General features: G+C 34.9%; 3 protein-coding genes across 5 annotated transcripts; 1 reads left to right on the top strand and 2 right to left on the bottom strand.

Annotated features, from left to right (window-relative positions):
* Positions 1–249: 249 nt before the first annotated feature.
* LOC128167855 (spermatogenesis-associated protein 6-like) lies at positions 250–4,685 on the bottom strand. Its single transcript, XM_052833797.1, has 7 exons — positions 4,526–4,685; positions 4,105–4,242; positions 3,351–3,399; positions 2,604–2,773; positions 1,815–2,267; positions 1,541–1,629; positions 250–1,262 (listed from the first exon to the last, which is right to left on the bottom strand). Exons 1-6 carry the CDS (start codon positions 4,565–4,567, stop codon positions 1,546–1,548), a joined length of 936 nt encoding a protein of 311 aa, XP_052689757.1. The 5' UTR covers positions 4,568–4,685; the 3' UTR covers positions 250–1,262; positions 1,541–1,545.
* Positions 4,686–10,564: 5,879 nt separating this feature from the next.
* Positions 10,565–17,173, bottom strand: LOC128166612 (spermatogenesis-associated protein 6-like). 3 transcript variants are annotated; one of them, XM_052831890.1, is made up of 13 exons: positions 16,975–17,173; positions 16,595–16,732; positions 16,255–16,303; positions 15,960–16,129; positions 15,762–15,860; positions 15,472–15,545; positions 14,739–14,910; positions 14,436–14,562; positions 12,520–12,581; positions 12,280–12,349; positions 11,799–12,157; positions 11,597–11,619; positions 10,565–11,338 (listed from the first exon to the last, which is right to left on the bottom strand). In XM_052831890.1, exons 1-13 carry the CDS (start codon positions 17,020–17,022, stop codon positions 11,191–11,193), a joined length of 1,539 nt encoding a protein of 512 aa, XP_052687850.1. In that variant the 5' UTR covers positions 17,023–17,173; the 3' UTR covers positions 10,565–11,190. The 3 variants fall into 3 exon arrangements, with proteins under 3 accessions (XP_052687850.1, XP_052687852.1, XP_052687851.1); XM_052831892.1 differs by having other exon boundaries at positions 14,739–14,832; XM_052831891.1 differs by having other exon boundaries at positions 11,201–11,338; positions 11,512–11,619.
* Positions 17,174–17,340: 167 nt separating this feature from the next.
* On the top strand, positions 17,341–20,178 carry LOC128166614 (uncharacterized). Its single transcript, XM_052831893.1, has 3 exons — positions 17,341–17,729; positions 18,279–18,479; positions 19,066–20,178. The coding sequence occupies exons 1-3, from the start codon at positions 17,372–17,374 to the stop codon at positions 19,710–19,712; spliced, it is 1,206 nt and encodes a 401-aa protein (XP_052687853.1). The 5' UTR covers positions 17,341–17,371; the 3' UTR covers positions 19,713–20,178.
* Positions 20,179–25,165: the final 4,987 nt, after the last annotated feature.

Below are 25,165 nucleotides of genomic sequence, written 5' to 3'. Positions count from 1 at the left end.
AACCTAGCAGGTGGGTTGGAACAGTTAAGTATGCATTAGATTTACAAACCGCTTCACAGTTTGGGTAAACTGTCCAACCAAGTTTATACATGTATATTTTGTAGCTATTAAATTTGTTTCTACAGACAAAGACAGTGATTTTATTTCTATGATGATTTAAATTAAGGTCAATAATAATGTAAATTCAAATAAATAAGATATGTCATATATTGTGAAATGAATAAAAAAAACAACATATTCTTCAAAATCTAATATTTATATATTTTTATTTTTCTGCTAGAATTAATTGCTAATGAGTTAAAGAATATATAATTATGTTTGAATTAGTCAATAGCAATCAAACAATTCAAACTACTATAAATATAAACGTACAAAATTTGTATAAACAGTATATATGCAGATTTAGCTTTTGCAACTTGAGAATATTTTAGAATGTTGAGTATGTTGTGAATTGGCTGTCATAAAGACACCTTTGATTGTGTCATGGGAGAGCATTCAATCTTAATGTCAACAAAAAGCTGCTATTATTAAAGCCATATGGTAAATTAATCAAATATCTTAAATTATCATCGTCATATAAAATCGATGTAATGAAAAAAGGACACAATATTTATTAATAGTCTAAATATTAATTAGATCAACAATTAAATATCAATTAATACAGTAAATTTCATACAAGCAGTAACAAAAAATGAGGCAAAAATAACAATTCTCTAGAATCTTAGTAAATTGAAATATTGGGACCAATATTGCACTTTCTAGCTATCTATCACAAAACATTTGTGTTGTGCTACAAAAAAATTGAGTAAATGATTAATAATTAAATTTCAAAGTACAATAACTCTGTATATGAAGCATTGATTAAGTAGGTACCAATTACCATCCAGGTGGTCTAAATAAAGTAAATCAGTTATGATACATTAAGTACATGATGAAAAATCTCATGAAAACTGCATGTGTTACCAATAGATACATGTATAATATCAACAGGACACTTGCTATATATAGTCATTGAGATACAGACATTTGTTAGGGGTCAACATTGATCGAGCTACACAGAAAAGGAAGAATGCTGGTCTATAATGATGTCTGTCCGTCCCTGCCCACTACACAGAGACCTCTACAGTCTGTGACGTCGGACAGACAGACTAAGAACTAGGTCTGCCAGGAGTCGCTATAGGTTCTAGCTGCCACAGACCTCTTCGTTGTCTAGCTAAATCTCCAGTAGCAGCAGTGCTAGTGTTGGACCGTATTCATTACTCCTAAACATAAAGAGAGATGGTGATATCTTAATTCTAATTTACGTATTTTACTGCAGGCAAGATTGTGATATGTTGTATTCATTACACATACATGTATATATCTATTCCAGTCCATCAAAATGTAAATGTTCATAAACTGTGGACATTATATAACTACAAAAACAAGAGGGACAGAATAGCTGTAATATGTCTGTGAGTGAACTCAATGGGAGATAAACATCTGTATACAAGGAATCCTTGAAAATACTCAGGTAGACCTGGTATGACTTAATTAGTACCTGCTCTACAGGTACATGTATCTCCGGGACATTCGGAGTTTATCCATTTCTAAGTCTTCAAGGTACCGTGCCTGGGATCGTCTCAGATTCTGAAAGAGAGGTGTGCTATCATTATATAAAGAGAGATTATTGAGAGGAGACTAAAATACAGGATATTCATTGAAGGATTATCATAATGATGAAAGTGAGAGAGGCTTTGTAATAAATTCATTGAGGTGTTAATATTCTCAGATTATGAAAAACATGATTGTATCAGTGTTATATATATACTCACATTTTCTAATTGTTCCCGAGCCAATCTCTCGCGTCTTTTTGTTTCTAACTCCATTTCCAGCTTGGCGAGTTCCCGAGATTTGTTGAGTGCCCTGAGATGTTCTAGTTCCAATTTTTCCATGGATCGGCTGCGCTCTAAAGCTCGTTCAGTCCGTTCTAGATCCAGCCGCTCCGAGGCTGTTAGGGGACGTAATCCATACCTCTCGGGAACGGTGGGCCTATAGAGCAGGGTGTCGGTCACTGTTGGCCGGTACAGGGGGGAGTCTGTCATTGAGGGCCGGTACAGGAGGGAGTCGGTCAGTCTGGGTTTGTACGCCAAGGAGTCAGTGAGGGAAGGTTTGTACAGAGGTGAGCTGGACAGTGATGACTTGTAGAGGACACTGTCCACTTCGGGCAGAACAGTTTCTGTGATGTCTGTTACAGATGAAAACTCCAACCATATAGGATTCTCACCCTGCGGAGAGAATACATGAATGGTGCTTCAATAGTACCAATAAACAAAGTACTTATAAGTACTTCATTAGTCATGTACCAATAAATATGCTTATTTTCTACAGGTAATCATTTTTGTGTTTTTAGATACTGAATGTTTTATATTTGACAAACCAAGCTTATATATAAATGCTTGACAATGTATAATTTGTCAAAATTATAATTTCAGATTAAATCTATATCACATTACTCTTTTGTAAACATGAATATATATATATTATAATCATTTAAAGTTTTTACCCATAGAGCTAAGGTTTTCATTAAACTGAGTAGACAACACAGAGAGAAGACAACCTACCGGGAAGTCAATGAGTCTGCGTAGAGGGATTTCTCGGATCTCGGAGGAATGGTACAGGGATCTGGAAGGAATCGGGAACAGGAAGTCCCTGGCATTAGCCGAGTATGAGGCCAGTCTGACGGAACCTCCGTACCGAGACATCTGTACCAGCTCAAACACAATGAGTTCATCTGTTGACAGAATCATACATTGTTTCTTGTGTCATGTTTACATGGTATATATTGTCTGATGGAAAATTTGTACCAAATACCGATCAAGACAAAGACAATGATCTCATTTGTGGACAGATTCATACATTGTGTCAAGTATGCATGGTATATTTTGATTGATGGAACCTTCGTATCAACAAGACACAGTGATCTCATCTGTAGACAGAATCATTGTACATGTATCATGTGATATACCAGTGGCACATGGTTCTTAACAAAATGACCCAACAAATTACTATAATGATGGACAATATACACTTGTTGACAGAAATGGTGATAATAAGAGGAACAAATAAATGATCATCATAATAGTCAATCTCTGTAGTGTACAATAAATCAATATTATGACGGCATATAAATGATCATCATAATAGTCAATCTCTGTAGTGTACAATAAATCAATATAATGACTGCATATAAATGATCATCATAATAGTCAATCTCTGTAGTGTACAATAAATCAATATAATGACGGCATTCTATAACATTGCCATACAGTGTTTAATGTTGATTTTGTCAGAATAAAGAATGTTCTCACCTCGGAGACGGTCCAAAACTTCAGACGACAACACTGCTGAGTAGTAAGTCTGAAACAGAACAAGCAGCATTGACGAGAACTTTATACAGATCATGACTGGAAGCTGAGTAATTGATAGCTATAAGGCTGAATTATGCACTTTTAAGCTGTTGGGACCATATCCAGCATCAGAGATGCCAAATGTATCATTGTATGACTATAGGTACTGCCCAGGACACTATAAGTTTATCCCTCGCATAAAGGGCTCAGGAGACTGGATATGCAAATAATTAAACTTTCTTGTCCAAGGACAAATCTAGTGACTTAAGCACTAGATTTGAATAGGGGACCTTTTGTTTACTGTCTGACCAAATGTATATGACCACACAGCCAATGGCTGGGCAATAATGAACTTTGAGCAGGCAGATTTGGAATTTCAACTGTGTATAAGAGATGAAAACTATAGCCCTCTCTAGAAATCATAAAATATAGCTCCATGTGATATTTAAATTGGGCTCCAGTCTCACTTATTCACTCTATTGTATTTATTTTGTAAAAATGTAAAAATTGAGACTGGTATGAAAATTGAGTTTAATTGGCCCAGAAGCTAGCTTGGGGTTGGAAAAAAACTAAAACAAGGATACTTTTGAGCCTCACTTTGTAGGTAAATTCAGAATCGACATTTCAAATCTCATAGAGTATTTTTACAGGAATAGTACTTATGGAGTAATGGTATCAGATACCCCCCCCCCCCCACTACACCCCGGGGGAGTACCTTATCAAACACAAGCTCCTGTTGCACGTAGAGCGGGAAGTCTGCAGTCAAGAGACGGGTCCTCTTGTTGTGTCCAAACAGACTGACGCTCAGGTAAACGTCCTCCCGGCTCAGGAAATACACACCTGGCGCCTTCACCTGTAATATGTCACTTGCATTAGGCCGATCGATACAAAAATGGTTTTTAAATGGCGTGTTCAGACTTATTTATCAAATATAGCAATATTCAATTACTTTTATCGTCGTTTGTATCTCGTTTGATTGAAAGTTACAACATGTAATAAAGCGATTCTATGAACACTTTACAGGACACTAAATACACAAATGCGTAACCTACAAAAGTGACAACTACTTATTTATAGCATATTGATCGACATGCTTATAATTCAGAATCCAAGAAAAAGAAACATCCTAAACTTACAGCTTTCAGTTTCAAGTCCACGACACAGCGAACGCGCGGCATTTTGTTTGATCGGGTGGCTGCTGCTGTGAACGATATATGATATATATCCCAGGTAGGATTCCCCAGTATCGCTGTTGTCAAGGACGCACACCGCGGATCACTCAGCAATAACAACTCGCTCTTACTCTTGTCAAGGCATTTAAATCGTATTGTAAATATATGAAAATTCCGCGCTTGGACCTTTTCACTCGATTTTTTGTGTGTGTTCACAATTCAGTTATTGGTGGGGTGGATGAGTGGAAGCAGTCCTTTTAAATATATACACATATATAGTCACTGGCGCTAAGTCAGTGTTCCCTATCCTTTAAAAACATTGTTGTAATTAAGGTAGTCCATCCATAACTATCATATTTCATATCTAATAGATTGCAAGTTTGATCACTAATAAAATCTTAGTGTGAATATAAGGAGTTTATTAAATAATAAAGTTTCACCTTTGTAATCTTTAAGAAAAATTAATTTTAATAAATTTATCATATGTTGAAGTTAACATTGAAGTCTATAGGAAAAATGCATTTTTAAATATATTTCTTTAGTACAAGTACTTTTCTCACATTTCTTTTGGTAAAAAGTTGCAAAAGCTTTCTCCGTATTTGAATATGCTAAAATTACTCATAGTTTACCATACATATTTTCAAAAAATGATTTTTTCAATTTTCCTAAAGGACAGACAACTCTTTAAAAAGTTTTAAGTGCACAAAGTTCATTTAATTGACTACATACATACACCGTCTATGTCAGCTTCATAATAGCTTTATGTATTTGATATAGTATAGATCAATCAAAATTGTTAAATTCACCTTAGTTATGGATGGACTACCTTAAAACATTGAACCACTGTATAGTTTATACATGAGACTACAATACATGTTTATCACCATGTCCAATATGGAATTCCCTGAATTGATGAATCTTAAATTCTCAAAACTACATATGGTCTCCTCATAACCAACCATACCTAATTTTTTAATTTTCAAAGTTTGAAATTGTAAAAGTTAATTTGCCACTTCAAAATTTCTCTCTCTCTCTCTCTCTCTCTCTCTCTCTCTCTCTCTCTCTCTCTCTCTCTGTGTTGATTATCTCCACCCATGTTTTTGTTGTCATTTTTGTATTCTAAAGAGTCCAATACACGTGTATGTCTAAGGAGGTCTGAACAAAGTCCTTTCTGTTTAGCAGAACGTTTTGAGTAAGTTCAAAACTTATCAGGAGAAAACGTACCCAGGGGAAAACGTACCCAATCTCTAGGGTACGTTTTCTCCAAGAGAAAACGTACCCTATGAAAATCATAATCATACTAATTAATAGTTTTTAATATTTTATAATTATTTTCAAATGCTGCTTTTATGCATATTTCAATGCATAGATGTATAAAAATATATTCATTTTATGAATAATATCTTTATAATAATTGTAGCAACTTTTATTTTAGTACGAATGACCTGTCATAATGTGTTATCAGTCTATTTCTTTTAATTATCCATTTATCGGTAGCCTTACCGATTTGAGTGTCTCTATGCGAGATCCCCTGATTTTAATTATAGTGATGATCAATTAAATACCTGAGCAGTTATTATTATGTATAATATTCTGTATTGCCTCCCCGCGCATGAGGTAAAAATATTCACTCTCTCACTTTTTTTTTTTGGAAAACTTTTTAATCTAAATCGCACACAGTCTTCCAATATACAGGAAAGATTGCTTTTTTATTTAAATTTCAAGTTCATTTATTCGCTCAAAACCATTTCAAACATATGGTACATGAGGACAAAAATAACATTAAAATATACATATAAATTGGTCAGAGGTAAACATATTAATATAAAGGTTATAGAGTTAGGAAAAGTTATACAAAGTGAAACTCATGGAGGACAGACTACCTCGTATATCTTTGTTATAAAGATACACAATTTTCTCAGCAATTTCATGTTACATGTTGTCATAAGATACGAAAATTTTAACACATTAGGTCTAGCTGAAAATTTTTTGCCTATAAACTTGTTCCGGATTTGTGATATTGCACAGTATGCATGATCTCCACACATATACATGTCAGTGGCGTCGGAAGCAAATTGACTGTTCAGTGTTACATCTCCTAGTACTTTCCATATATATGAATCAAACACATATTTAAAAGACTTGGACTTGGTTTCATTAAAGCAACTTTGTTTTATAGATAATTTTTAAAAAAATGTTTTAAAAAACGCGATATCGACTTCTTCAGATACTCATCATTTAGTTCTCCAATTGAGATTGCAATAAAAACTAATTATTTAACGGTTCCGTGTATGGTGGATTAATTGTCGACTAATTAAAATGCTCAGGCTATGTTCGTGTATGTGTATGTTACAAATTATTGTATGCATTTAAGAACAACAGCAACAAATGATACAAATGTTCATGGTATATTTTATTTTGTTTCATTTAAGGTTCCTCGACACATTAAAATTTTATTTTATGGATCGATAGAGAATTTTTTTTTGAAACATGATTCCACAAAACAGAGATCAATATCGGCTTTCAGTTATTTTATACGAATTTTTTTGTATTTTTTCAGTGAAATAGTAAAAACTCTCTGACAGACAAACAGAATATATTAGAGCTTTAAACTTGTTGTCAATTAATGTGTAATATAATTATAAATAAATTCATGCCAAAGATCGTTTGGTCAAGTGTTTAATTTTTTAATTAAAAAAATATTTCTGAAAATCAAAATTGTAATTCTTTATTATCTTTTTAATCTATGGATAAAATTTTAAAAATAGCATATAGTCACATAAACTATTTACTAAACAATGATATTATACAAAGAAATTGAAATGAAAATGCGAAATTTTGGAAAAATTGCTATTTATCAAATTTTAACCGATCCCGATTGAAAAAAACTGATCCCGATCAGAATTATTCTAAAATTGATAAACTGCAGTTTTTTTTTCTAAGTAATTGATATAAATTATAAAGTTAGTAAATGACGAAACCATTTTACAGCTAAACAACCTGAAATTTTTGCAAAATTCTGATTCATTCTAACTTTATGTGATTTCGTTCGGGATCAGTTTAATTACAATCGGGATCGGTTCGATTTTAAAATTTTCCATTTTTTTCTTTAATTTCACTATTTGGTTTCAATTTCTTGTTGAAATATGATTGTACAGCAATTGTTAAATGTGAGTAACAGTTTATCTGCATTTTTTATCCATAGATTTAAAAAATATCTACAATCCTTTTTTTTCATTTTCATAAATATTTTTTTTACAAAAATATTTCAAAGTTTTTCTGGCCTTTTTTGATATATATTTATGGATAATTGTATTGTGCATTAATTGATAACAAATTTTTAGCTCTAATATATCTTGTTCGCAGTTAAGAGGATGTTTCCGGTTTCTGTCAAAAAATACAAAAAAATTCATATAAAATAATTAGAGGCCGATATAGGTGTCATTTTTGTATAATCATTTCTCAAAAATGATTCTTCATCGATCCATCAAATAATGTATTGGTGTGTCGAGCCACCTTAAGAATATCTGTGAAAACCATTATTTATTATTTTCATAAGGTACGTTTTCTCCTGGAGAAAACGTACCCTATAAATTGGGTACGTTTTCTCCTGGGTACGTTTTCTCCTGGGTACGTTTTCACCAGCATTCGTTCAAAACAGAAATGGTAGCCACAGCAGCTGTTCGTACTGAGTCCACGCAGTTCTTCCCTGTAATTCCTTTAGACCTCGTGTTTGACAGATAACGTCCTTTAGACCTAACGTCCTATCAGTCGTGTTTGACAGTTAACGTCCTTTAGACCTAACGTCCTATCAGTCGTGTTGGACAGTTCATGCGCGGATCCAGAAAATTTTTCCAGGGGGGGTCCGAAGGATAATTGTGTTTGCCAGGGGGGGTCCGAGGCATATTTTCGCGATAATTTTACTATGTAAATTTAATAAATTTTCATTTTCCAGGGGGGGGGGGGGGGGTCGGGACCCCCCCGACCCCCCTCTAGATCCGCGCATGCAGTTAACGTCCTTTAGACCTAACGTCCTTTCAGTCGTGTTGGACAGTTAACGTCCTTTAGACCTAACGTTCTATCAGTCGTGTTGGACAGTTAACGTCCTTTAGACCTAACGTCCTATCAGTCGTGTTGGACAGTTAACATCCTTTAGACCTAACGTCCTATCAGTCGTGTTGGACAGTTAACGTCCTTTAGGCCTAACGCCCTATAAAAATTATGAGACCCTAGAAACAGTCGTGTTTGACAGTTTATGTCCTTAAGGCCTAACGTCCAATACTGCCCCCCCCCCTTTTTTTGCGCAGTAAAGATTTTTCTTAAATTTACATGCAAAAAAATTGAATTAACATGGAGTTGGTCCCCCACTTTTATGGAACCATGTAAAAAAATTGAATAGAAAATAAGGAAATAAATAGAGAAATCGAAGTTAAAGGTATACTACTTTAGGTCTTACGTACTACATGTATAACTTGTTGGACCCTAAAGAAAAAGTCGGACGCAGGACACTGTCAGGAATAAAATAAACCGAACTGACGCATCCGGTAAACGGCTGCTTGTACCGGTAGTGCACAACCGTTAGCAAACTGTCTCGTCGGTTTAAAGCGTCATGCATTGTTGTTCATTTCCACAAACTGCAAAGTCCGTTGCCTGTACGGAACGTTTCCTTAAACGAAAGGTTTAATTGTTATCTGTTATATGAGCGTGCAACAGCAGCGGGGGCAACTTTCATTACTGACGAAGCAACGGTCCACGTTTAATCAATTGTAGCCCCCTTTGTTAGCGTTTGTTAGCGTTCTCCAGTGAATATATTGGACAGAGACATCAGATAGCCGTATATTGACTTACAACATTATAGATAGGATGTTTCGTTTCTTTGCCTATTAGGTCTATTAAAGATTTACTTTTAAAATGACCTGATAAATAAAGTCAACGATTAGCAACGTACGTTTACGTTTGTGTTCTTAATACCGATGCACAATATTGTTAGCCTGGTGGAATTAAAATTCTGAAGTGCAAATATTTTCATCCTTCCATTGAATTTTTAGAAAACTAATACTAGTAACTCAATTTAAACCACAAATAATCTTATATCCAACGAATGTCATCAGACGACGGTTACACTTTTACCATATAATTTACCATTATGTAATTTTCTTTAATAGATTCAAATTTTTGTTACAATGTAATTATCTCTCGGTCGCATTAACAGGGTTTCAATAATAAAATCATTCCCTATACAATTTTGTGAAATGTCAATTTAAAGCCCTAGTATGCCTTGATGGCACGTCAAATTGACGGGGGAAAAATGCAATTTTAGATAAAAAAAATAATCTTTTCAAAAATTTAGTTTAGTCGATGTGAACCAAGACCCAAGCGGATTTGAACTCTTGATCCACGGTTTACAAGCATTGTACTTCAATCCCTGAGCTATGACAATATACAACCACATTGATTAGGCATACAAACAATTTGACAAAACATTAAAATCGCCATCTTGTTATGTAATATCATAAAAAGTACTAGTATGCCTTCAAGTTGGTGTTAATTGATCGAGGTACCTTAAGAAGTTTATCTTTCAACATGATTGAGGGAGTTACTCGTTTCTTCTATTTTAAGACTACATTAATTTATCAATCTGTGAAATGTATATATATATATATTTTATAACCTGAACTTGAAATCATATTGACCTCAATAGAATTTGAACCCTATTTAATGGAAACCGATTCTTGGCACTTTTAGCTCAGTGCTGATACCTAAACTATGACAGACTGTCAGATATACCCACACTGTATAGCTCAGTGCTGATACCTAAACTATGACAAACTGTCTGATATAGCTCAGTGCTGATACCTAAACTATGACAGACTGTCTTATATAGCGACAGTATAGCGACAATCAGTTTGACCTTGCACTATGTTTTGTCAAGTTTTTATTTTGTTGCTGCATCAAAAACTTAAAATGGACAGGAAATAACTGCCATGGACAAAAAACACCAAATTCAATATATAAGTATTTATTATAATTAAATGCTGCAATTAATGTATTCTAGTAGACATAAATAAAAAAAAAATATTATATAGATATAAATAAAAAAGCAAAATAATCAAGTTTAATTCCATACAATCATTCATGTGTAGGCTGGTGCTAACTAAATGAGACAAATTGATAAATATAATTTATTAGTCAGAGACAGAGAGAGGACAGTCAACCCTGTGTAACCCACAGCCAACTCCTAAACCATCGGAACCAACAATCCCCATGGCAACACCAGCTTCCATTCCCGCAGGAACAGATGCTGGTTGTTGCTTTTACTTTCACCTCCCCCCAAAATCAAACATCAAACTGGCCACCCTACAGAGTATTGTCAAACACAACAAGCTGGAATAAAAGTCATGACACAAAAAACAGTTAACTGGCAAAACTTGCAGGAGCTGAGAGTATATCCTAATTCAGGTTAACTGTGAACAGTTGAAAATGGCTGACATAAACAGGACCATGGTTTGTATAATGAAGGTTTTCTATCACAGGAACAGTTTGGAGTCATGTAGCTTTTATCCTTAAAACATAATAAATACAGACACTATCTAATATCACAGCTGATCAGACTACTGAGGTAAGGACTATCACGGCTTCGCCTGCAGTGCACTCCGGTACATCTTGGAGTACAGCTTACTAAGACTATCATTAAAAACCTGACGATGAGATTTTCCTTGAAATTTTGCTGCTCTTTCTGACCAATATGTTCCATCGTCCAAATGCACTCGACATGGGCTGAAAAAGATTTGGAAGAGCATATATTTACACTGTCCATGTAAATTATGTATGTCAAGTTCATCAGCATGTATCTTTACAGAATGACACAATATGTCGACTTTGTTCTTTCCCCAATGATCCGAGTTGGACAATGGAGAGAAGAGACTGAGGGACATAGTGGAGATAGTAACCTGAGCCGGTTAAAGGAACGTTTTCCTGGACAAGGCAAGCCTTGTGTCCAAGTCAAGATCTTCCAACTCTTTATAATACAAGTACCTGGCTCGGGCTCTTCGCAGGGACTGAAAAATCAAGGAGTAATAAGTTACAGAAAACAGTATGGAAAAAAAACGTGAAGCAAATTAAAAGAAAATATAATTCCATTATATCATAGGAAATTATTTGTTTTCTTTGATGAGTGATCTTATTTAGACCAGTTTTTGTCTATGGAGTGGTACTCGCCTACAATTGTTAGTCTTACCTCTTCCAGCTCCTCGCGAGCCAGTCGTTCTCGTCTCTTCTCTGCCAGCTCTAGATCCAGCCTGGCCATTCGCTCCCTGGATCTACTCCGGGCGCGTTCCAACTCTAGTCTTGTCCGTCTTTCCCTGGATCTGCTGCGAGATTCCTCCAGCTCCAGACGTGCTAGTCGTTCTCTGGATCGGCTCCGACGTAGAGCTTGTTCCACTCTTATGTCTAGATCAAGTTTTTCTGTGGGTGTAAGGGGGCGTAATCCATACCTCTCTCTCAAGGAAGGGCGATACAACAGGGGGCTTGGGGAGCGAGATCGACGGCTGAGACGCAGATCATCCAAAGAACCAGTCAGTGCTGCCACCTCAGCATCTGTTGTAATTAAAGAACATACAGGTACAATATCTGTAATATTTTATGATTAAAGTATGATCAGAATGAAAAAAAGACTTCTGTCTAATTAATATAGCAGGAATGTAAAGCTCAGCACAAACCATCATCGTCACTGAGGAACTGTTTGGGAGAGACTCTCGGGAGGGGATCTTCATCATCCAATGAGGAGGTCTGTAACAATTTAAAAATCACAGCTAAAACCATTACAGCCAACAGTATCATCCAAAGTAAAATACTTTCATTGAATCTTTTTACAGTATGCAGTATATTACTTTAGTATATAATTATGTAACTATAACAAAAAATATAAAATATTTTTTTGACACTGATCGGTAAATTACCTTCTTTAAGCGGTATTTGTGTGTTAAACTAGGATAACTGGAGTAATCACTATAGTAACCCCCTGTAAATAGAGGATCATGCAGAACATCAAATATCTAACATGCTGTATAAACAGCCAAAGACAAAAAACAAAAGGGCACAGAGTTGAACAAATATAAACTGTAGATTCCTAATTAAATGCGAGGTATCAATATCTGCATAAAATCGCGAGAAGCACATCTCGTGGATTTAAAAATCTCGCTTTTGTCTTTTAGACAGATGTAAAACTAAATGTAACTTATGATAAAAATTGAACATTCACAATTTATATTCTCGCGATTTGATGCAAAATTGTTGAATCATGGAATTAATTTCTCATGTAAAAAAAGGAATCTACAGTAAAACATAAAACAAATAAATACAACGAAAACATAAGGCTGGACCGGGAATCGAACCAGGGATCCCTGCAACTCTAGTCAGGAGCTCTACCACTGAGCTACCCAAGCCGATATCCACGGTCCATATAGCCCCAACTACTACATATATATAAACTGAATGATTACATGTACTATGATTCATATTTTGACACTTAATAGAATACAATTATAGTATCAAATGAAAGCTCCAGTGATATGTTATTTTAAAGGAACTTGTGTGCTTGCAAGTAAATAAAACACGAAGAAAGACAATCATACAATGATGTGGTTTTTATACTGTAATGATAAGTCCAATATAGTGACAAGAGTCAAATGTACTCAACTTCATTTATCTTTTATATGTGATATTTTGTTTGAGTAAATTTGTTTTAAAAAATGCTGACCTCCAGGGAACAAAATTGTTAAACCAGAAACTTCTTGGAGGATTCTTGGACAATAGAATGTAACTGTCAACGACTCAAAATTTACAAAACCATGAATTTGAAAAACTCCAAACACTAACATTCAAAATGAATCTAATTGAGAAGTGAAATTCATGCTTCATTTAACACAGGATGCAATTAACCTGAATGAAGCCATTTAGGGGGTAATGCCTGCCCAGGCAGGGTCCCCTAGGACTCAGTCGGGAGGGACTCAATAATTCTCCACAATTCTTTGGACTTGGGGATCCATCCTGCCTCCTAATTCCCTCAGGACAGACCATTGGGGTATTAAGAGATAATCTCTTAGGTCTGAGTTTTTGTAAGCCCCTGGGACTGGAGGCCCTAGGGGTCAGGCCTGTGGGGTGGTAGTTCAGAGCATGACCCCAGTATCGTTTCCCCGTGTGTTTCCTGTATATACTGCAAACACAGCACTTGGTCTCTGGTACGGAGCACGTGGAAGCATGAAGTGCTAGGAATATTACAGAAATTTCAAACACAGAATGTATACGTATGAAGCTTACCAGAGTCTGACATAGCACTGTCATAGCCTGCCTTTGTTATCATGATAAAACTTACCAGGGTCTGATGTATCTTTGACATAGTTGGTTATTATAATCATGATGAAGCTTACAAGAATCTGACATAGCATTGACATATAGCCTGTCTTTGTTATCATGATGAAGCTTACCAGAATCTGACATAGCAGTAACATAGCGGGCTTTGTTATCAAGATGAAGCTTACCAGAGTCTGATATAGCAGTAACATAGCGGGCTTTGTTATGAAGATTAAGCTTACCAGAGTCTGATATAGCAATGACATATAGCCTGTCTTTGTTATCAAGATGAAGCTAACCAGAATCTGACATAGCAGTAACATAGCGGGCTTTGTTATCAAGATGAAGCTACCAGAGTCGGATATAGCATTGACATGTAGCCTGTCTTTGTTATCATGATGAAGCTTACCAGAATCTGACATAGCAGTAACATAGCAGCATTATTATCATAATGATTAAAGCTTACAAGAATCTGATATAGCATTGACATATAGCCTGTCTTTGTTATTATGATGAAGCTTACCAGAATCTGACATAGCACTGACAGAGCGGGTTCGAGATCGAGATCTTCCTCGCTTGACTTTCTTTTTACTTTTGGCTTTTACACCACCATCATCACCAGGAATTCTTCCAATGAGGGATTTTTCTAGCTAGGAAAACAAATTTCTGTGTCACAACAATGGTACATGTACAGTGAACAAAATATTGAAATTCCTGTACAATATTTTTTCTTATTTTTTGGTAATTATGAAGCAGGGACATCAACAATGCAACATTGCCACACACATCTGCATGATATTGAACAATGTCAGTGATGATCGCTTACATGGCGGACAACAAATGGAGGTCTTCCCTCGGTACTGCTGAGTCGAGGAACCAGGGCGTCATCGCTCTTCCAGCGTGCGGCAGGGGAGGGTGACCTAGAATGACAAACAGAAGAAATGGTTGGCTTGTGGTAGGTTTTAAGGTCCTCTGCCGGGTCCACGTCTACAAAAGTCCTACAGAAAAGACAGAGAGAAACAGAGTTAGGTAGTGACAGGAGAGGCAGAGGGAAGCAAAACCCAAACTAATGTTACATTGATCTATCCAAGTCTTACTCGTGACAGATGATACTGTTAACTAGTGTATGATAAACAGACAGAATTCATAAATAGAAAAGCTGATTCCAAGAGGCTAAAGAGTAACTGAGTTAGGACTATTACGAAGGTTGATTATTCAGACAAACAATATCAGGCATAACACTATGAGCCAACCACCATATTGAAAGACAGATACTAGTAGAAAGAGTCCTTGCATGCAATAGATATAAGATAAATAAAGAATTCAAGAAACATGTAAAAATACAAACCAGCTGAATTATGGAAGACAAGCACAATTAATGTATGTATTACGAACATGTACAGATTGTATTGCAATATTTTCTTTAAAACAAAAACAATTTTTTGTGCATTTGATGACAATAAGCTTAAAATGACCTTTGTTAGTCCAGATATGAAATTCAAAGAGTAATGAATATTTTTTTTAAATCAATTTTCTCATAGACAGTAAGTTTATCTCACCTCATAGAGGCCCGAGATGAAGGACGACTTGCTGGACGAGATCTACTGCGTGAACGAGAACGCCTTCTAGATCTCTGAAAACAATGGAAACAAAACATATACATGTAATGTAAACAATTTCATTTACATTCAATGATATATGTCAGCAATTTCATATTTAATTGTCAAAAATTTCATAACATCAATGATGTATATGATTTACAAATTCATAACATACATGTAGTTGATAACATATACTCTTAACATCAATGACACATGTCTACAGTTTCAAGGTTCAACTGATCCCTTACCCTCTCGTCTTTAATTGAATCTTCTAGAGCATCCAGTTCTGGTGACAGAGATTCTTTGATGTTGGTAATAGAAACAAACTCTAGTTTTGGAGAAATACCCTAAAATGGTAAACGTTTAAGTTCAATATGATATCACTTAATGCTCCCATCCAATCAAATTCAAATGATATCATATGATGTCTACTAGCTGTGACTTACAGGAAAATCAATGGACCTATGGAAGAGTATTTCCCGTGCTCCAGAGGCATAGCAAGGTGCCAAAGACGGAGCAGGGTAGAGGAAGTCACGAGCACTTGATGAATAAGAGGCAAGTCTGTTAGCTCCTCCAAACTCGGATAGTTGTAGCAACTCCAATACTATCAATTCATCTGTTCAAAAGGCAAAATAAAACTAAAGACAATTAGCCTATGAATAACCTTTTTTACACATCATTAACATGTTTCCACATTTCATATAAAATTAAGACAATATATATTATGTAATGCAAACTGACCATCCAAATAATCAACAACTTCTGCTGGGTCCAGAGCAGTATAGTAAGTCTAAAATGAATGAAAATTTAGACAATGATCATAAATAAAATTAACTCACAACAAAATTATTGATTATAGACACATTTAACACATATTACAATTAATTTATTTAGATAATATATAACTTTTGGATCCATATTATTTAATTTAACTCTTAACGTTTCAAACATGTAGGATATGAAGACTACAGTATAAATTTAGTTGTAAAATATAAACTTGATGGATAGCTGAACATGTTACTACAATGTTAGAGAGAGCGTTATCTTATATATACAATACAATTAATAGCCACAAGTATACCTTTTCAAAAGTGAAGTCTTCTCGAATGATTAATGGAAACACAGACTCTACGAGACAAGTGTTTCTGTATTGACCAAACAGACTGATGCTGACATAGACATCTTCCCTACTGGGCAGCCACACTCCAGGGGCCGTCACCTAGGGTCATATTAGTACATATTCAATTAAACGGTCTTTTATTTTCTATCATTACAGGAAAAAATATTTTTTCATATTATCATCATTTAAATGCGGAGGCAATTATCAGGAAATGTACCATTTAAGGGTTTTCAAAGAACCCAAAACGGGAGGCTTAAAAATCATACTTCAAGTATTGTTTCACAAAGCAGTTTCATTGCGGGTTTTGTCAAAACAAGAACCGACTTGACACAGATACTCACAGCCTTCAGTTTCAGATCTACAACGCAGCGTAGCGCCCTTCGTGGCATTGCCTTTCTGTTTAGGTTGGTCGAATAGTCCCTTGAAATAAAAACAGCTGGCTTATAGTTAGCTAAACACAAAACTACAACCAAATTTTGAGGCCCCTTCTGCTTGGTGTCAGGGACGCGATGGACGTCAAGGCGGGTGCGAGATAAGTCGATCGTGGGCAAGTCGAGGGCATTGTTTCGCACTTCTCAATTTTACAGTAGGTTACTAGTTGTTGCTGAAATAAGAAAAAAAAAAGAAAAAGGAAAAAGGGGAGAAAATGGATACAAATTTAGAAATCAGGACAGTCTGAGTTATTTATATTATTTGGGGGGATTTCTTTGGGTTCTTTGGGGTAATTAACCGATTCAAATGGCGGCGTCAACACCGAAAAAGAGCTGTGTTCAGTCACACGTAAGGGAACAAGGAAAGGATGACAATAATATTAGACACTGGATATCAGCTGTGATGAGCCTTTGTACTAACAATACTCTCTGTTACATTATATTGACCCCTCTAAAAATAACTAATTGCAATGCCTCAGCCCATGTTGGTTCCACCTTTTCTGGGGCATTTTGTGAGACCGAATTCTTTGAAGATGGACTGGTTTTTGGCAACGTTTTTCTAAACGGAATGGATATAGTAGTGAACTACATTAAGAACAAATCTTATCCTGAAAATAAAGAACAAATTCTCGTGCTAAACAAGTTGCTGAAATTTATGAACGGAGGTATTTAAACAGTTAAAACATGATTTTTCAGAAGGCATGACATATTTTTTAATGGAATCACAATTTTTTTCACTTGTACCTCAGACTGTAGTCCGAAATATCTGACGTTTTTCTGGCTTTTTTAACGATTTTGATATTTACTTGCCAGGAAAACTTGGCAAGTAAATATCAAAATCGTTAAAAAAGCCAGAAAAACGTCAGATATTTCGGACTACTCAGACTGTAAACTTAACACTTATCATGCTTATCACTATTCGTTGTGATACTTTAGTGGGGGAATGACAATATACCATTAAACAGGTGAACGATAGAAAATAATTACCATCCATAAACTTGACTGAACTGTTGTTTATCAAATCAAATTTATTAAAAACAAGATTGAAAAAAAACACATTGTTGAACATGTATTATATCATGAACAAACTACCAGAGTTATCTAACTTTGCCTTTGTTTCTGTCCACTGTGTTCTTACCTTTGATGTACTTTAACCTTGAAGTCTCCTAAAAGTTATGCTAAAAAAATGTGACATTGCTTTTCTCAATTTGCAGACAGAAAGATTAGTGTCCAGGGTTTGCAAAAGTTCTCGGGAAAGGAGCTGACAAAACTTGTTGCAAACCATTTGTTTGGAAAACTCGCTACATCCTCCTATTACTTGGTTGACAAAAACAGCATCGGTCCAAAGGGTGATCAGTGTTTTTGTGGAGATAATTTGTGCAAGATCACAGGCCATTATGGGGACACAAGTGTTGGTAAGAGTTTTTAAAAATAAACTTAAACAAAAATGAAAAGATCACAGATTTATAGCTATTGAAAGATGTAAATATACATGGGCTCTTGCAGGTATGTCAAATAGAGGTACAGAAACTATTTTTATCAGTCTTTAATTTTGTAACTCACAATGTCTTTTCCACATGATCAGTGCTTAATCATATTTCCCCTCTTATAAATGTTTATCATGTTTATTTTGATAATTTTAAAGTGTTGAACAGAACTAAAGGTTTAAATATATTTGTTCTAAATAATCTATTATATAATAGAGCTTCCATAGGGGTAACAATTTTATTGGAACAAAAAAGCTCAAAATCTTAAAAAAGGAGGGCTGACATGCTCATGATTAGATTACTAGCCCCATGACCCTCCTAAAGATGACCGAAATGAATTATATTGAGTCATTGTCAAGTTTTATAGAGAACATCTTAGAGAAAGTTTTCTTTCTGGTAACTTTTATTAAACCTTGCCACCAAGCAGATGTTTTTTTTAAAAGACTAAGACTGTACCAACAAATCATTCTTGTCAAAAAAATTAAAGATACATTTTATTGTTTTTTTCCCCCAGGAAATTCAGAAGTGTGGCATGGAGATTTAGATATTGTCATCAGCGACCTGGCTGTAGTTCATGTTGAAGATGAAACTGAGAGTGCTGATGGAAAGTCTCCAGTGGAAGTAAAGTGGAAGTCTGCTTTGTCTAGAAATCCAAAAATTATTGCACAGACCATTGTTTTTTCCTTTCTGCAAAAGAAGGCACACCCAGAAAGGGATACTTTTTTAACTCCTTGCATTGGAATTGGAAGTTCAGAGCTGGTGGTCATGTTTTATGACTGTGAACACGATGTTCTTCTGGAGAGTTCTAGCATACCTGTGTTCAGTGATCCATCGTCATTGGAGTTTTCTTACACTGCTATCCTGGTGTCCTGGCTTGTTGTGAATTATAAATTCTTGTGTACTGGATTACCTGATCATATGACAGCATCAAATAGTGATTTTTGTGTTCATGCTAGTAAAAAACTCAAGATTTATGAAGAAAACCTAGTATTTGGTAATGTTGACAGTTATCAAAGTATACAGGGTAAACATTGTCCAAGAATCAAATGTAACCCAATAATGCACGAACATGAGAGAGCACTACAGGAGCTGCTGTGGAGCATGGACACACCATCTGGTTCAAGCGATAGGGCGAGTGACTTAAATCCAAAGCCCCCATAAATGTTCTTCTTTATAATGTGTAAGAAATTTGTAAATGTTGGTTGTGTTCTAAAAATGTGCCTAAACATGAATAAATTCATTGCTCTTAAAATCTGCATAAGAATTACATGTATAGTAAAAGTCTAATTCAATATTAATACCCAAATGTACGGTTCCTTAGCACAATTTATGACTGTCCAAATTTTTTGATGTGAAAGAACTGACATAGTTTATTTATCCACTTTATCACATCTTTATCTCAATATACAGTGAATATCACTCATGGAGTCAAATTTTGATATTACATTGTGTGTTTTTATGCCACATGTCATCATAATAAACGTTACGTAGGTTTAGGGGGTTGATTGAAGTAGAATGAAAAAGTAAATAATTAATTCAGTTGAAAAGTACTCAGTTGTAAATGGGAAGCATTTAATGTTGTTTCAATTATTTTTTATGAATTCATAAATATTTGTTTGAAAATGAATTGTTTGTTAAACTTCATGTAACTTCTTTTCCATGCGTAAAGTTGTTGACGTCTTGAAGTTAAGGTGGAAAAACACACCTGGAAAAAGTCATTAAAATTAACAGGACATTATTTGATAATAAGAGATAAAATGATAAATAAACTGTACATATGTCAAATAAGCGAAAAATTTGCAGTTTGTAGAAAAGAAATGAATATATAAAATAATTATTTCAGTAAGTAACAACAAAAGCCCCTGCGGGGTTCGAACTTGGAATGTACAGTTCACAAATCCAACACTTTATCCACTCGGCTATGGAGTTAGTTACATATTGAGTCGATAAAATCCTTTTAGTAAAACAAAATGTCGTTTCGATCAGCGGTCAGCCATTTTGTGATGATGTGTTATTCCACCTTGATGTGTTTTGGGGCTCACAGTTACAGGAAAAACTGAGATTTACAAAATATGTGGTAAAACATATAATACTGTAAACCAAGTTCTATTCGCGGCGATTTTATTTCGCGATTAACTGCCAATAAACTGGTTCGCGACGACTAATGTTCGCGACCAAGCCTTATCCAGACCTGTATTGTTATAAAAACTTTAGACAAAGGATTAGTTCGCGGGGAGGAATATTCACGACGATAAGGCTCTCGCTAACCTCGCGAAAATTTCTCGCACGCGAATAAAAGTTGGTTTACAGTAATAAAAAGAATCTCTCATTATTTGCGATGGTATATGATTTTTATCTAACTCGTGTGTTTTCTCGCCAAGACTCGTGGATAGAAATCACACAACTTGTTGGATAAAAATCATATTACATTGCAAATCATGAGAGATCCTATATTTATTTGATATTTATACCCCTCACAATTGTAAGTGTCAAGGGGTATGCATGTAATGTGTTTGACCGTCCATCAGTCAGTCCTTCAGTTCTGTAAGTGCAACTTCTTTTAAACTGCTGCATCGAATGTTGGCCCTTTTGAATTTTTGTTGTTGTTGCAAAATTAGATGTGAAATTTGCAAAAATATTTCAACTGATGATTTTTTGCAGGTTATGCCCTTTATTAAATTATTTTTTTTGTATTTAATGCATACCTTGCTTTTCTTTATTTGCAGCATTGTCAAGGAATGAGGGAGTGTGGGGTATGTGATGTAGACTTTTTCTTGTGATCTGGTCCATGAAATGAGCTAGTTCATTTTAGTTTTTAAAAGCGGTTAATTTCAACATGATCGTATTGTGGTTAACAAACCCTACGTTTAAAAAAAATTTTAAAAAGCTATCAATACTGAATAGTATGTCCCAAGATATTTATGTTGCACTGTTTCTTGAATAATTCGATATTTATAATTAGTCCAGGCACGTAGCATCGTTTTTGAAAGTGTGGGGGGGGGGGGGGGGCAGACTAATCCAAAAATCTTGACAAGCAAAAAAAAAAAAAGAAAAGAGGGAAGTTTCCGAAATCTTCAAAACCCTACCCCCCCCCCCCCGGGGGGGGCGAAGTATTTCTTTAATCTTCAACTTCAATTTCACTCTTAATTTCCACACTTCATTCCAATTTTTAGACGGTGGCTATTTATAGCCACTGTCTATTGCTACGGTCCTGACCGGAAGGGTATTTCTCACGGGGACCCTAGCGGATAACGAACGATAACTCTGTTAGGTACATGTATGCAGTGTTTTATCTACGTGTCGATTTCAGTATGAGAACTCATTTTAATCTTATCAGATATTTTAAGCATTATAGCTGCTAATTATTTTGTACATACATTTAAATAATGTATGAAATTGTGTTTTATTTTAAATGAGCCGTTACCCTATCTGCTTACGCGGTATTAATAATATAAGGCTCAAACTGCCAGTTTTGACGTTTAACTCTGTATCAGGACTGCATATAAACTATATCACTGCGATAATTGGTCAAGAGATCTCACAATAATTGCTTCTTGTTTTTTTATGATATAAATAATTGTCAGAAACACACTATTTAAACTGGTTTGCCATTTCATATTTCAGCAATTATGCTTCATCGATAAATTCAGCCATTTTCAACGCATTAGTTTTAGTTGAGCAGTATATTTTTTGTTGTAGCTTATTCCAAAGAATTCACAACAGATACTGACAATGAATATTACATAAATTACATTTTATTGAACTTCAACCGATCAATGGCACAGTTTCTTCTACAAGTGTGCATGTGTTTTCAAACACACAAAAACTTTAAATTTACGATACAAATGTGTTAAATTTTCGACTGACCTGTGATTTACAATGTACCTTATTTTGTACCTCACTCAGTCTGTAGAAACATAAATTTTATTACAGGCACCTCAATATTCATCAGACAATATTTACTGCAGATGTTGACGCTTTACTTGCTGCTGACTTTCTCTCAAACACGCTAATCGACGTCGGATTGTAAAATTCACGTGCAAATCGAGTCGCCATTTTAAATGTTTATAAACTACATTTTACGATGTTTCAAAGATTTTTAGTTCAGTTTTTTTTTTACATATGCTGTAAAACGTCTTATGGATTTCACGGCGTGTCAGCTCGTGTATCTCTAATTTGCAGCAAACGCTAGCTTTTTTGTGAGAAAAAACATGCGATATTCCATATACATTTATGGTACATAATGAACGGTAATGTAAGAGAGCATCTTTTCTTTGGTTTGGGGGCATTTTTTCACTAACAGATAACATTATTTACATATGTACGTAAACATCGCCCCGTTTGTTCTCAAATGATTCTTAATTCGCGAGTACAACTCTATTATGAACTTTCTTCGACATTTGTTTCCAAGTGTTAGCATCATTTTGTCAACATGCATTTACAAATAGGCGGGCCTATATATAAATGCGCCAGTTTGTTGCGACTCGCAATTGAAATACACACCGGTTAGAAAGTGTCATCACTTAACACAATGCTACATCGGCCGTAGCGTATACATTCATGCTATATTTGCGATAAATAATGAAACATGAAGGCAAAAAAATGTGCTTCATAGATGACTGTAGAATTCTGCTGAGCTACAGAAATAAAGCTTTCCGAAAATATTGCCGGGATTTGCGAACCCTAGATCTATTGTTTAGTACATGCAAAGAATAAAATCAAAGAAGATGGGCGAATAAGGCGTGTAAAATGACCATATGAGGACTGATTAGATAGATCAGATTAACTTCAATTCATTTTCTTTCATAGAGTGGGTCTGAGCTCAATATTTTTTTTTTTACAGTCTAAATGTGGTTTAATGGAATTTAATAAACCGATTGGACTCAACAAAAATGTGGAGAGATTACCCACTTCAGTTCAAAAATGTCATTTTGTAGCTCAACAATTGAAAGTTTTAGAAATATAATACAAGTCCGAAAATTCGTGGTCATTGTCTCATATAGCATTTAAACAACGCACTTTGTTGTGAATGAAATGGCTCAGTGGTTAGAGTACCAGCCATTAGGAAACTTTATAGAACTTGGGTTCGATACCACCAAAACTTAAAAATTTATTATTTTTTTCTTATCTTTTTGAAATATTTCAAACTGAATATAGTTAGAAATTACCATTTTGTAAACTTGTATAATAACATATCAAATATATTTATTTGAAAAAATGCTAAATTTGAAATTGTATTTTACAACTAAACCAAAAGGGCAGTTGCGCCATCTTACCCCCCCCCCCCCTCATCTTCTTTATATACACAGCTGTACGGTCAGAAAAACGTGCGTTCAGCTTGAATTTTGTTTGTTTGGTGTTTTTAAAAACTAATTTTTTATAATTAATCAATATTTGTTGTAAGTTTACTAGAAAAGTTTAATGTAGCAAGTAATTTATGCGTGTTAAAGTGTACTGAGAAGCGATAAAATATACATGTGACTTTCCCGAATTCATTCAAATGGTTTGAATAAATCTATAGCTAAATACAATAGAACAAATGTTTAAAACGTTGATTAATGAAACTGCCGCGACCGAATGCTGTATGATATTTTTTAAAATTTTCATTCACTTTCGTTGTGAGCAAATGGAAATAATCCCCTAAAGTCGAAGATAAAATATTAATTTTCTCTTCTGTTTCATGATGACGTGCACTCCAAGAGCAATACCAGTTTTATCAGACAGGTTCTTGTAAACCCATTCCATTTTCTTTACACCTTAATGTATTAACTGACTATGAGGGGAAAAAAAGCAAATGTGATGATCCACAAGACTGCAACTTTTTCCCCGTGAAGAAAATGAGGGAAAATGCTGTCGAGAGGGACAATTAACATACTATATGTATACCCAAATAGTTAGTAAAAATAAGTATTTTATCATACCAAAGCTTTATTTGTTCTCGTTACTTTGAGAAATCCACAATATATTTAAAGCACAATAGTCCAATCCACACTTTTCAAAAGTTGTTCCCATTTGCGGGGTCAACCCAAAGGTCAAAAAGGAAAAAAACCAAAATTCCCCTTCTTCAAACAATCAAATATTTGGGCGTACTGTGATGAAATCGCTTTGGATTTGATTTATTCATTCAATATGTGGTGGCAACCATTCAAACGGGGTTTTAATGTCAACTGATATATATACAAACATATTGATACAAAATATAGATACAAACTTCTATACGACAAAGACTACTGTGATAAATCTTTGGGTCTTTCCCAAAAGATGACGACCAAGAGACACAGCATTTGTAAAGTGTAGAGTGAGATCACAGCTACGATTTCCACAGAGTTATCCATGTAGGAAACTCACGACTAGTTGTGCGAGTAAGCGTTAAGTATTAGTACATGAATGCGATACTGGCCGCAGTTTTCTACAAAAATAATTATCATACATCACTCGTTGTTACATGTAATATGCCACTTTCAAACGACGCCACCGTCTAACAGTACTTTCAGTACTTTGATTTATATACATCCCAAAACAAAAGGGGGGGGGGGGCAACTCCATGATAATTCAGTTTTTTAAATGTAAATGTAACGCCCCCTCTAGTTTGTCGTTCAAAAAACCCACAAAAA

Source organism: Crassostrea angulata, chromosome 10, assembly GCF_025612915.1.
Source record: "Crassostrea angulata isolate pt1a10 chromosome 10, ASM2561291v2, whole genome shotgun sequence".
Classification (NCBI taxonomy): Eukaryota; Metazoa; Mollusca; class Bivalvia; order Ostreida; family Ostreidae; genus Magallana; species Magallana angulata.
Note: the sequence above shows the minus strand (reverse complement) of the source record. Positions and strands in the feature narration are given on the sequence as shown.

Coding starts and splice junctions, on each gene's coding strand:
- LOC128167855 (XM_052833797.1), bottom strand. CDS start 4,567: ATGCCGCGCGTTCGCTGTGTCGTGGACTTGAAACTGAAAGCT. Junction 4,243..4,525: donor TGGACTTGAAACTGAAAGCT/GTAAGTTTAGGA, acceptor GACATATTACAG/GTGAAGGCGCCAGGTGTGTA. Junction 2,774..3,350: donor AGTTTTGGACCGTCTCCGAG/GTGAGAACATTC, acceptor TTCTGTCAACAG/ATGAACTCATTGTGTTTGAG.
- LOC128166612 (XM_052831890.1), bottom strand. CDS start 17,022: ATGCCACGAAGGGCGCTACGCTGCGTTGTAGATCTGAAACTGAAGGCT. Junction 12,582..14,435: donor CAGTGCTATGTCAGATTCTG/GTAAGCTTCATC, acceptor CTCTATTTACAG/GGGGTTACTATAGTGATTAC. Junction 11,620..11,798: donor CTCGCGAGGAGCTGGAAGAG/GTAAGACTAACA, acceptor TTGATTTTTCAG/TCCCTGCGAAGAGCCCGAGC.
- LOC128166614 (XM_052831893.1), top strand. CDS start 17,372: ATGGCGGCGTCAACACCGAAAAAGAGCTGTGTTCAGTCACACGTAAGG. Junction 17,730..18,278: donor GCTGAAATTTATGAACGGAG/GTATTTAAACAG, acceptor CTCAATTTGCAG/ACAGAAAGATTAGTGTCCAG. Junction 18,480..19,065: donor TTATGGGGACACAAGTGTTG/GTAAGAGTTTTT, acceptor TTTTTCCCCCAG/GAAATTCAGAAGTGTGGCAT.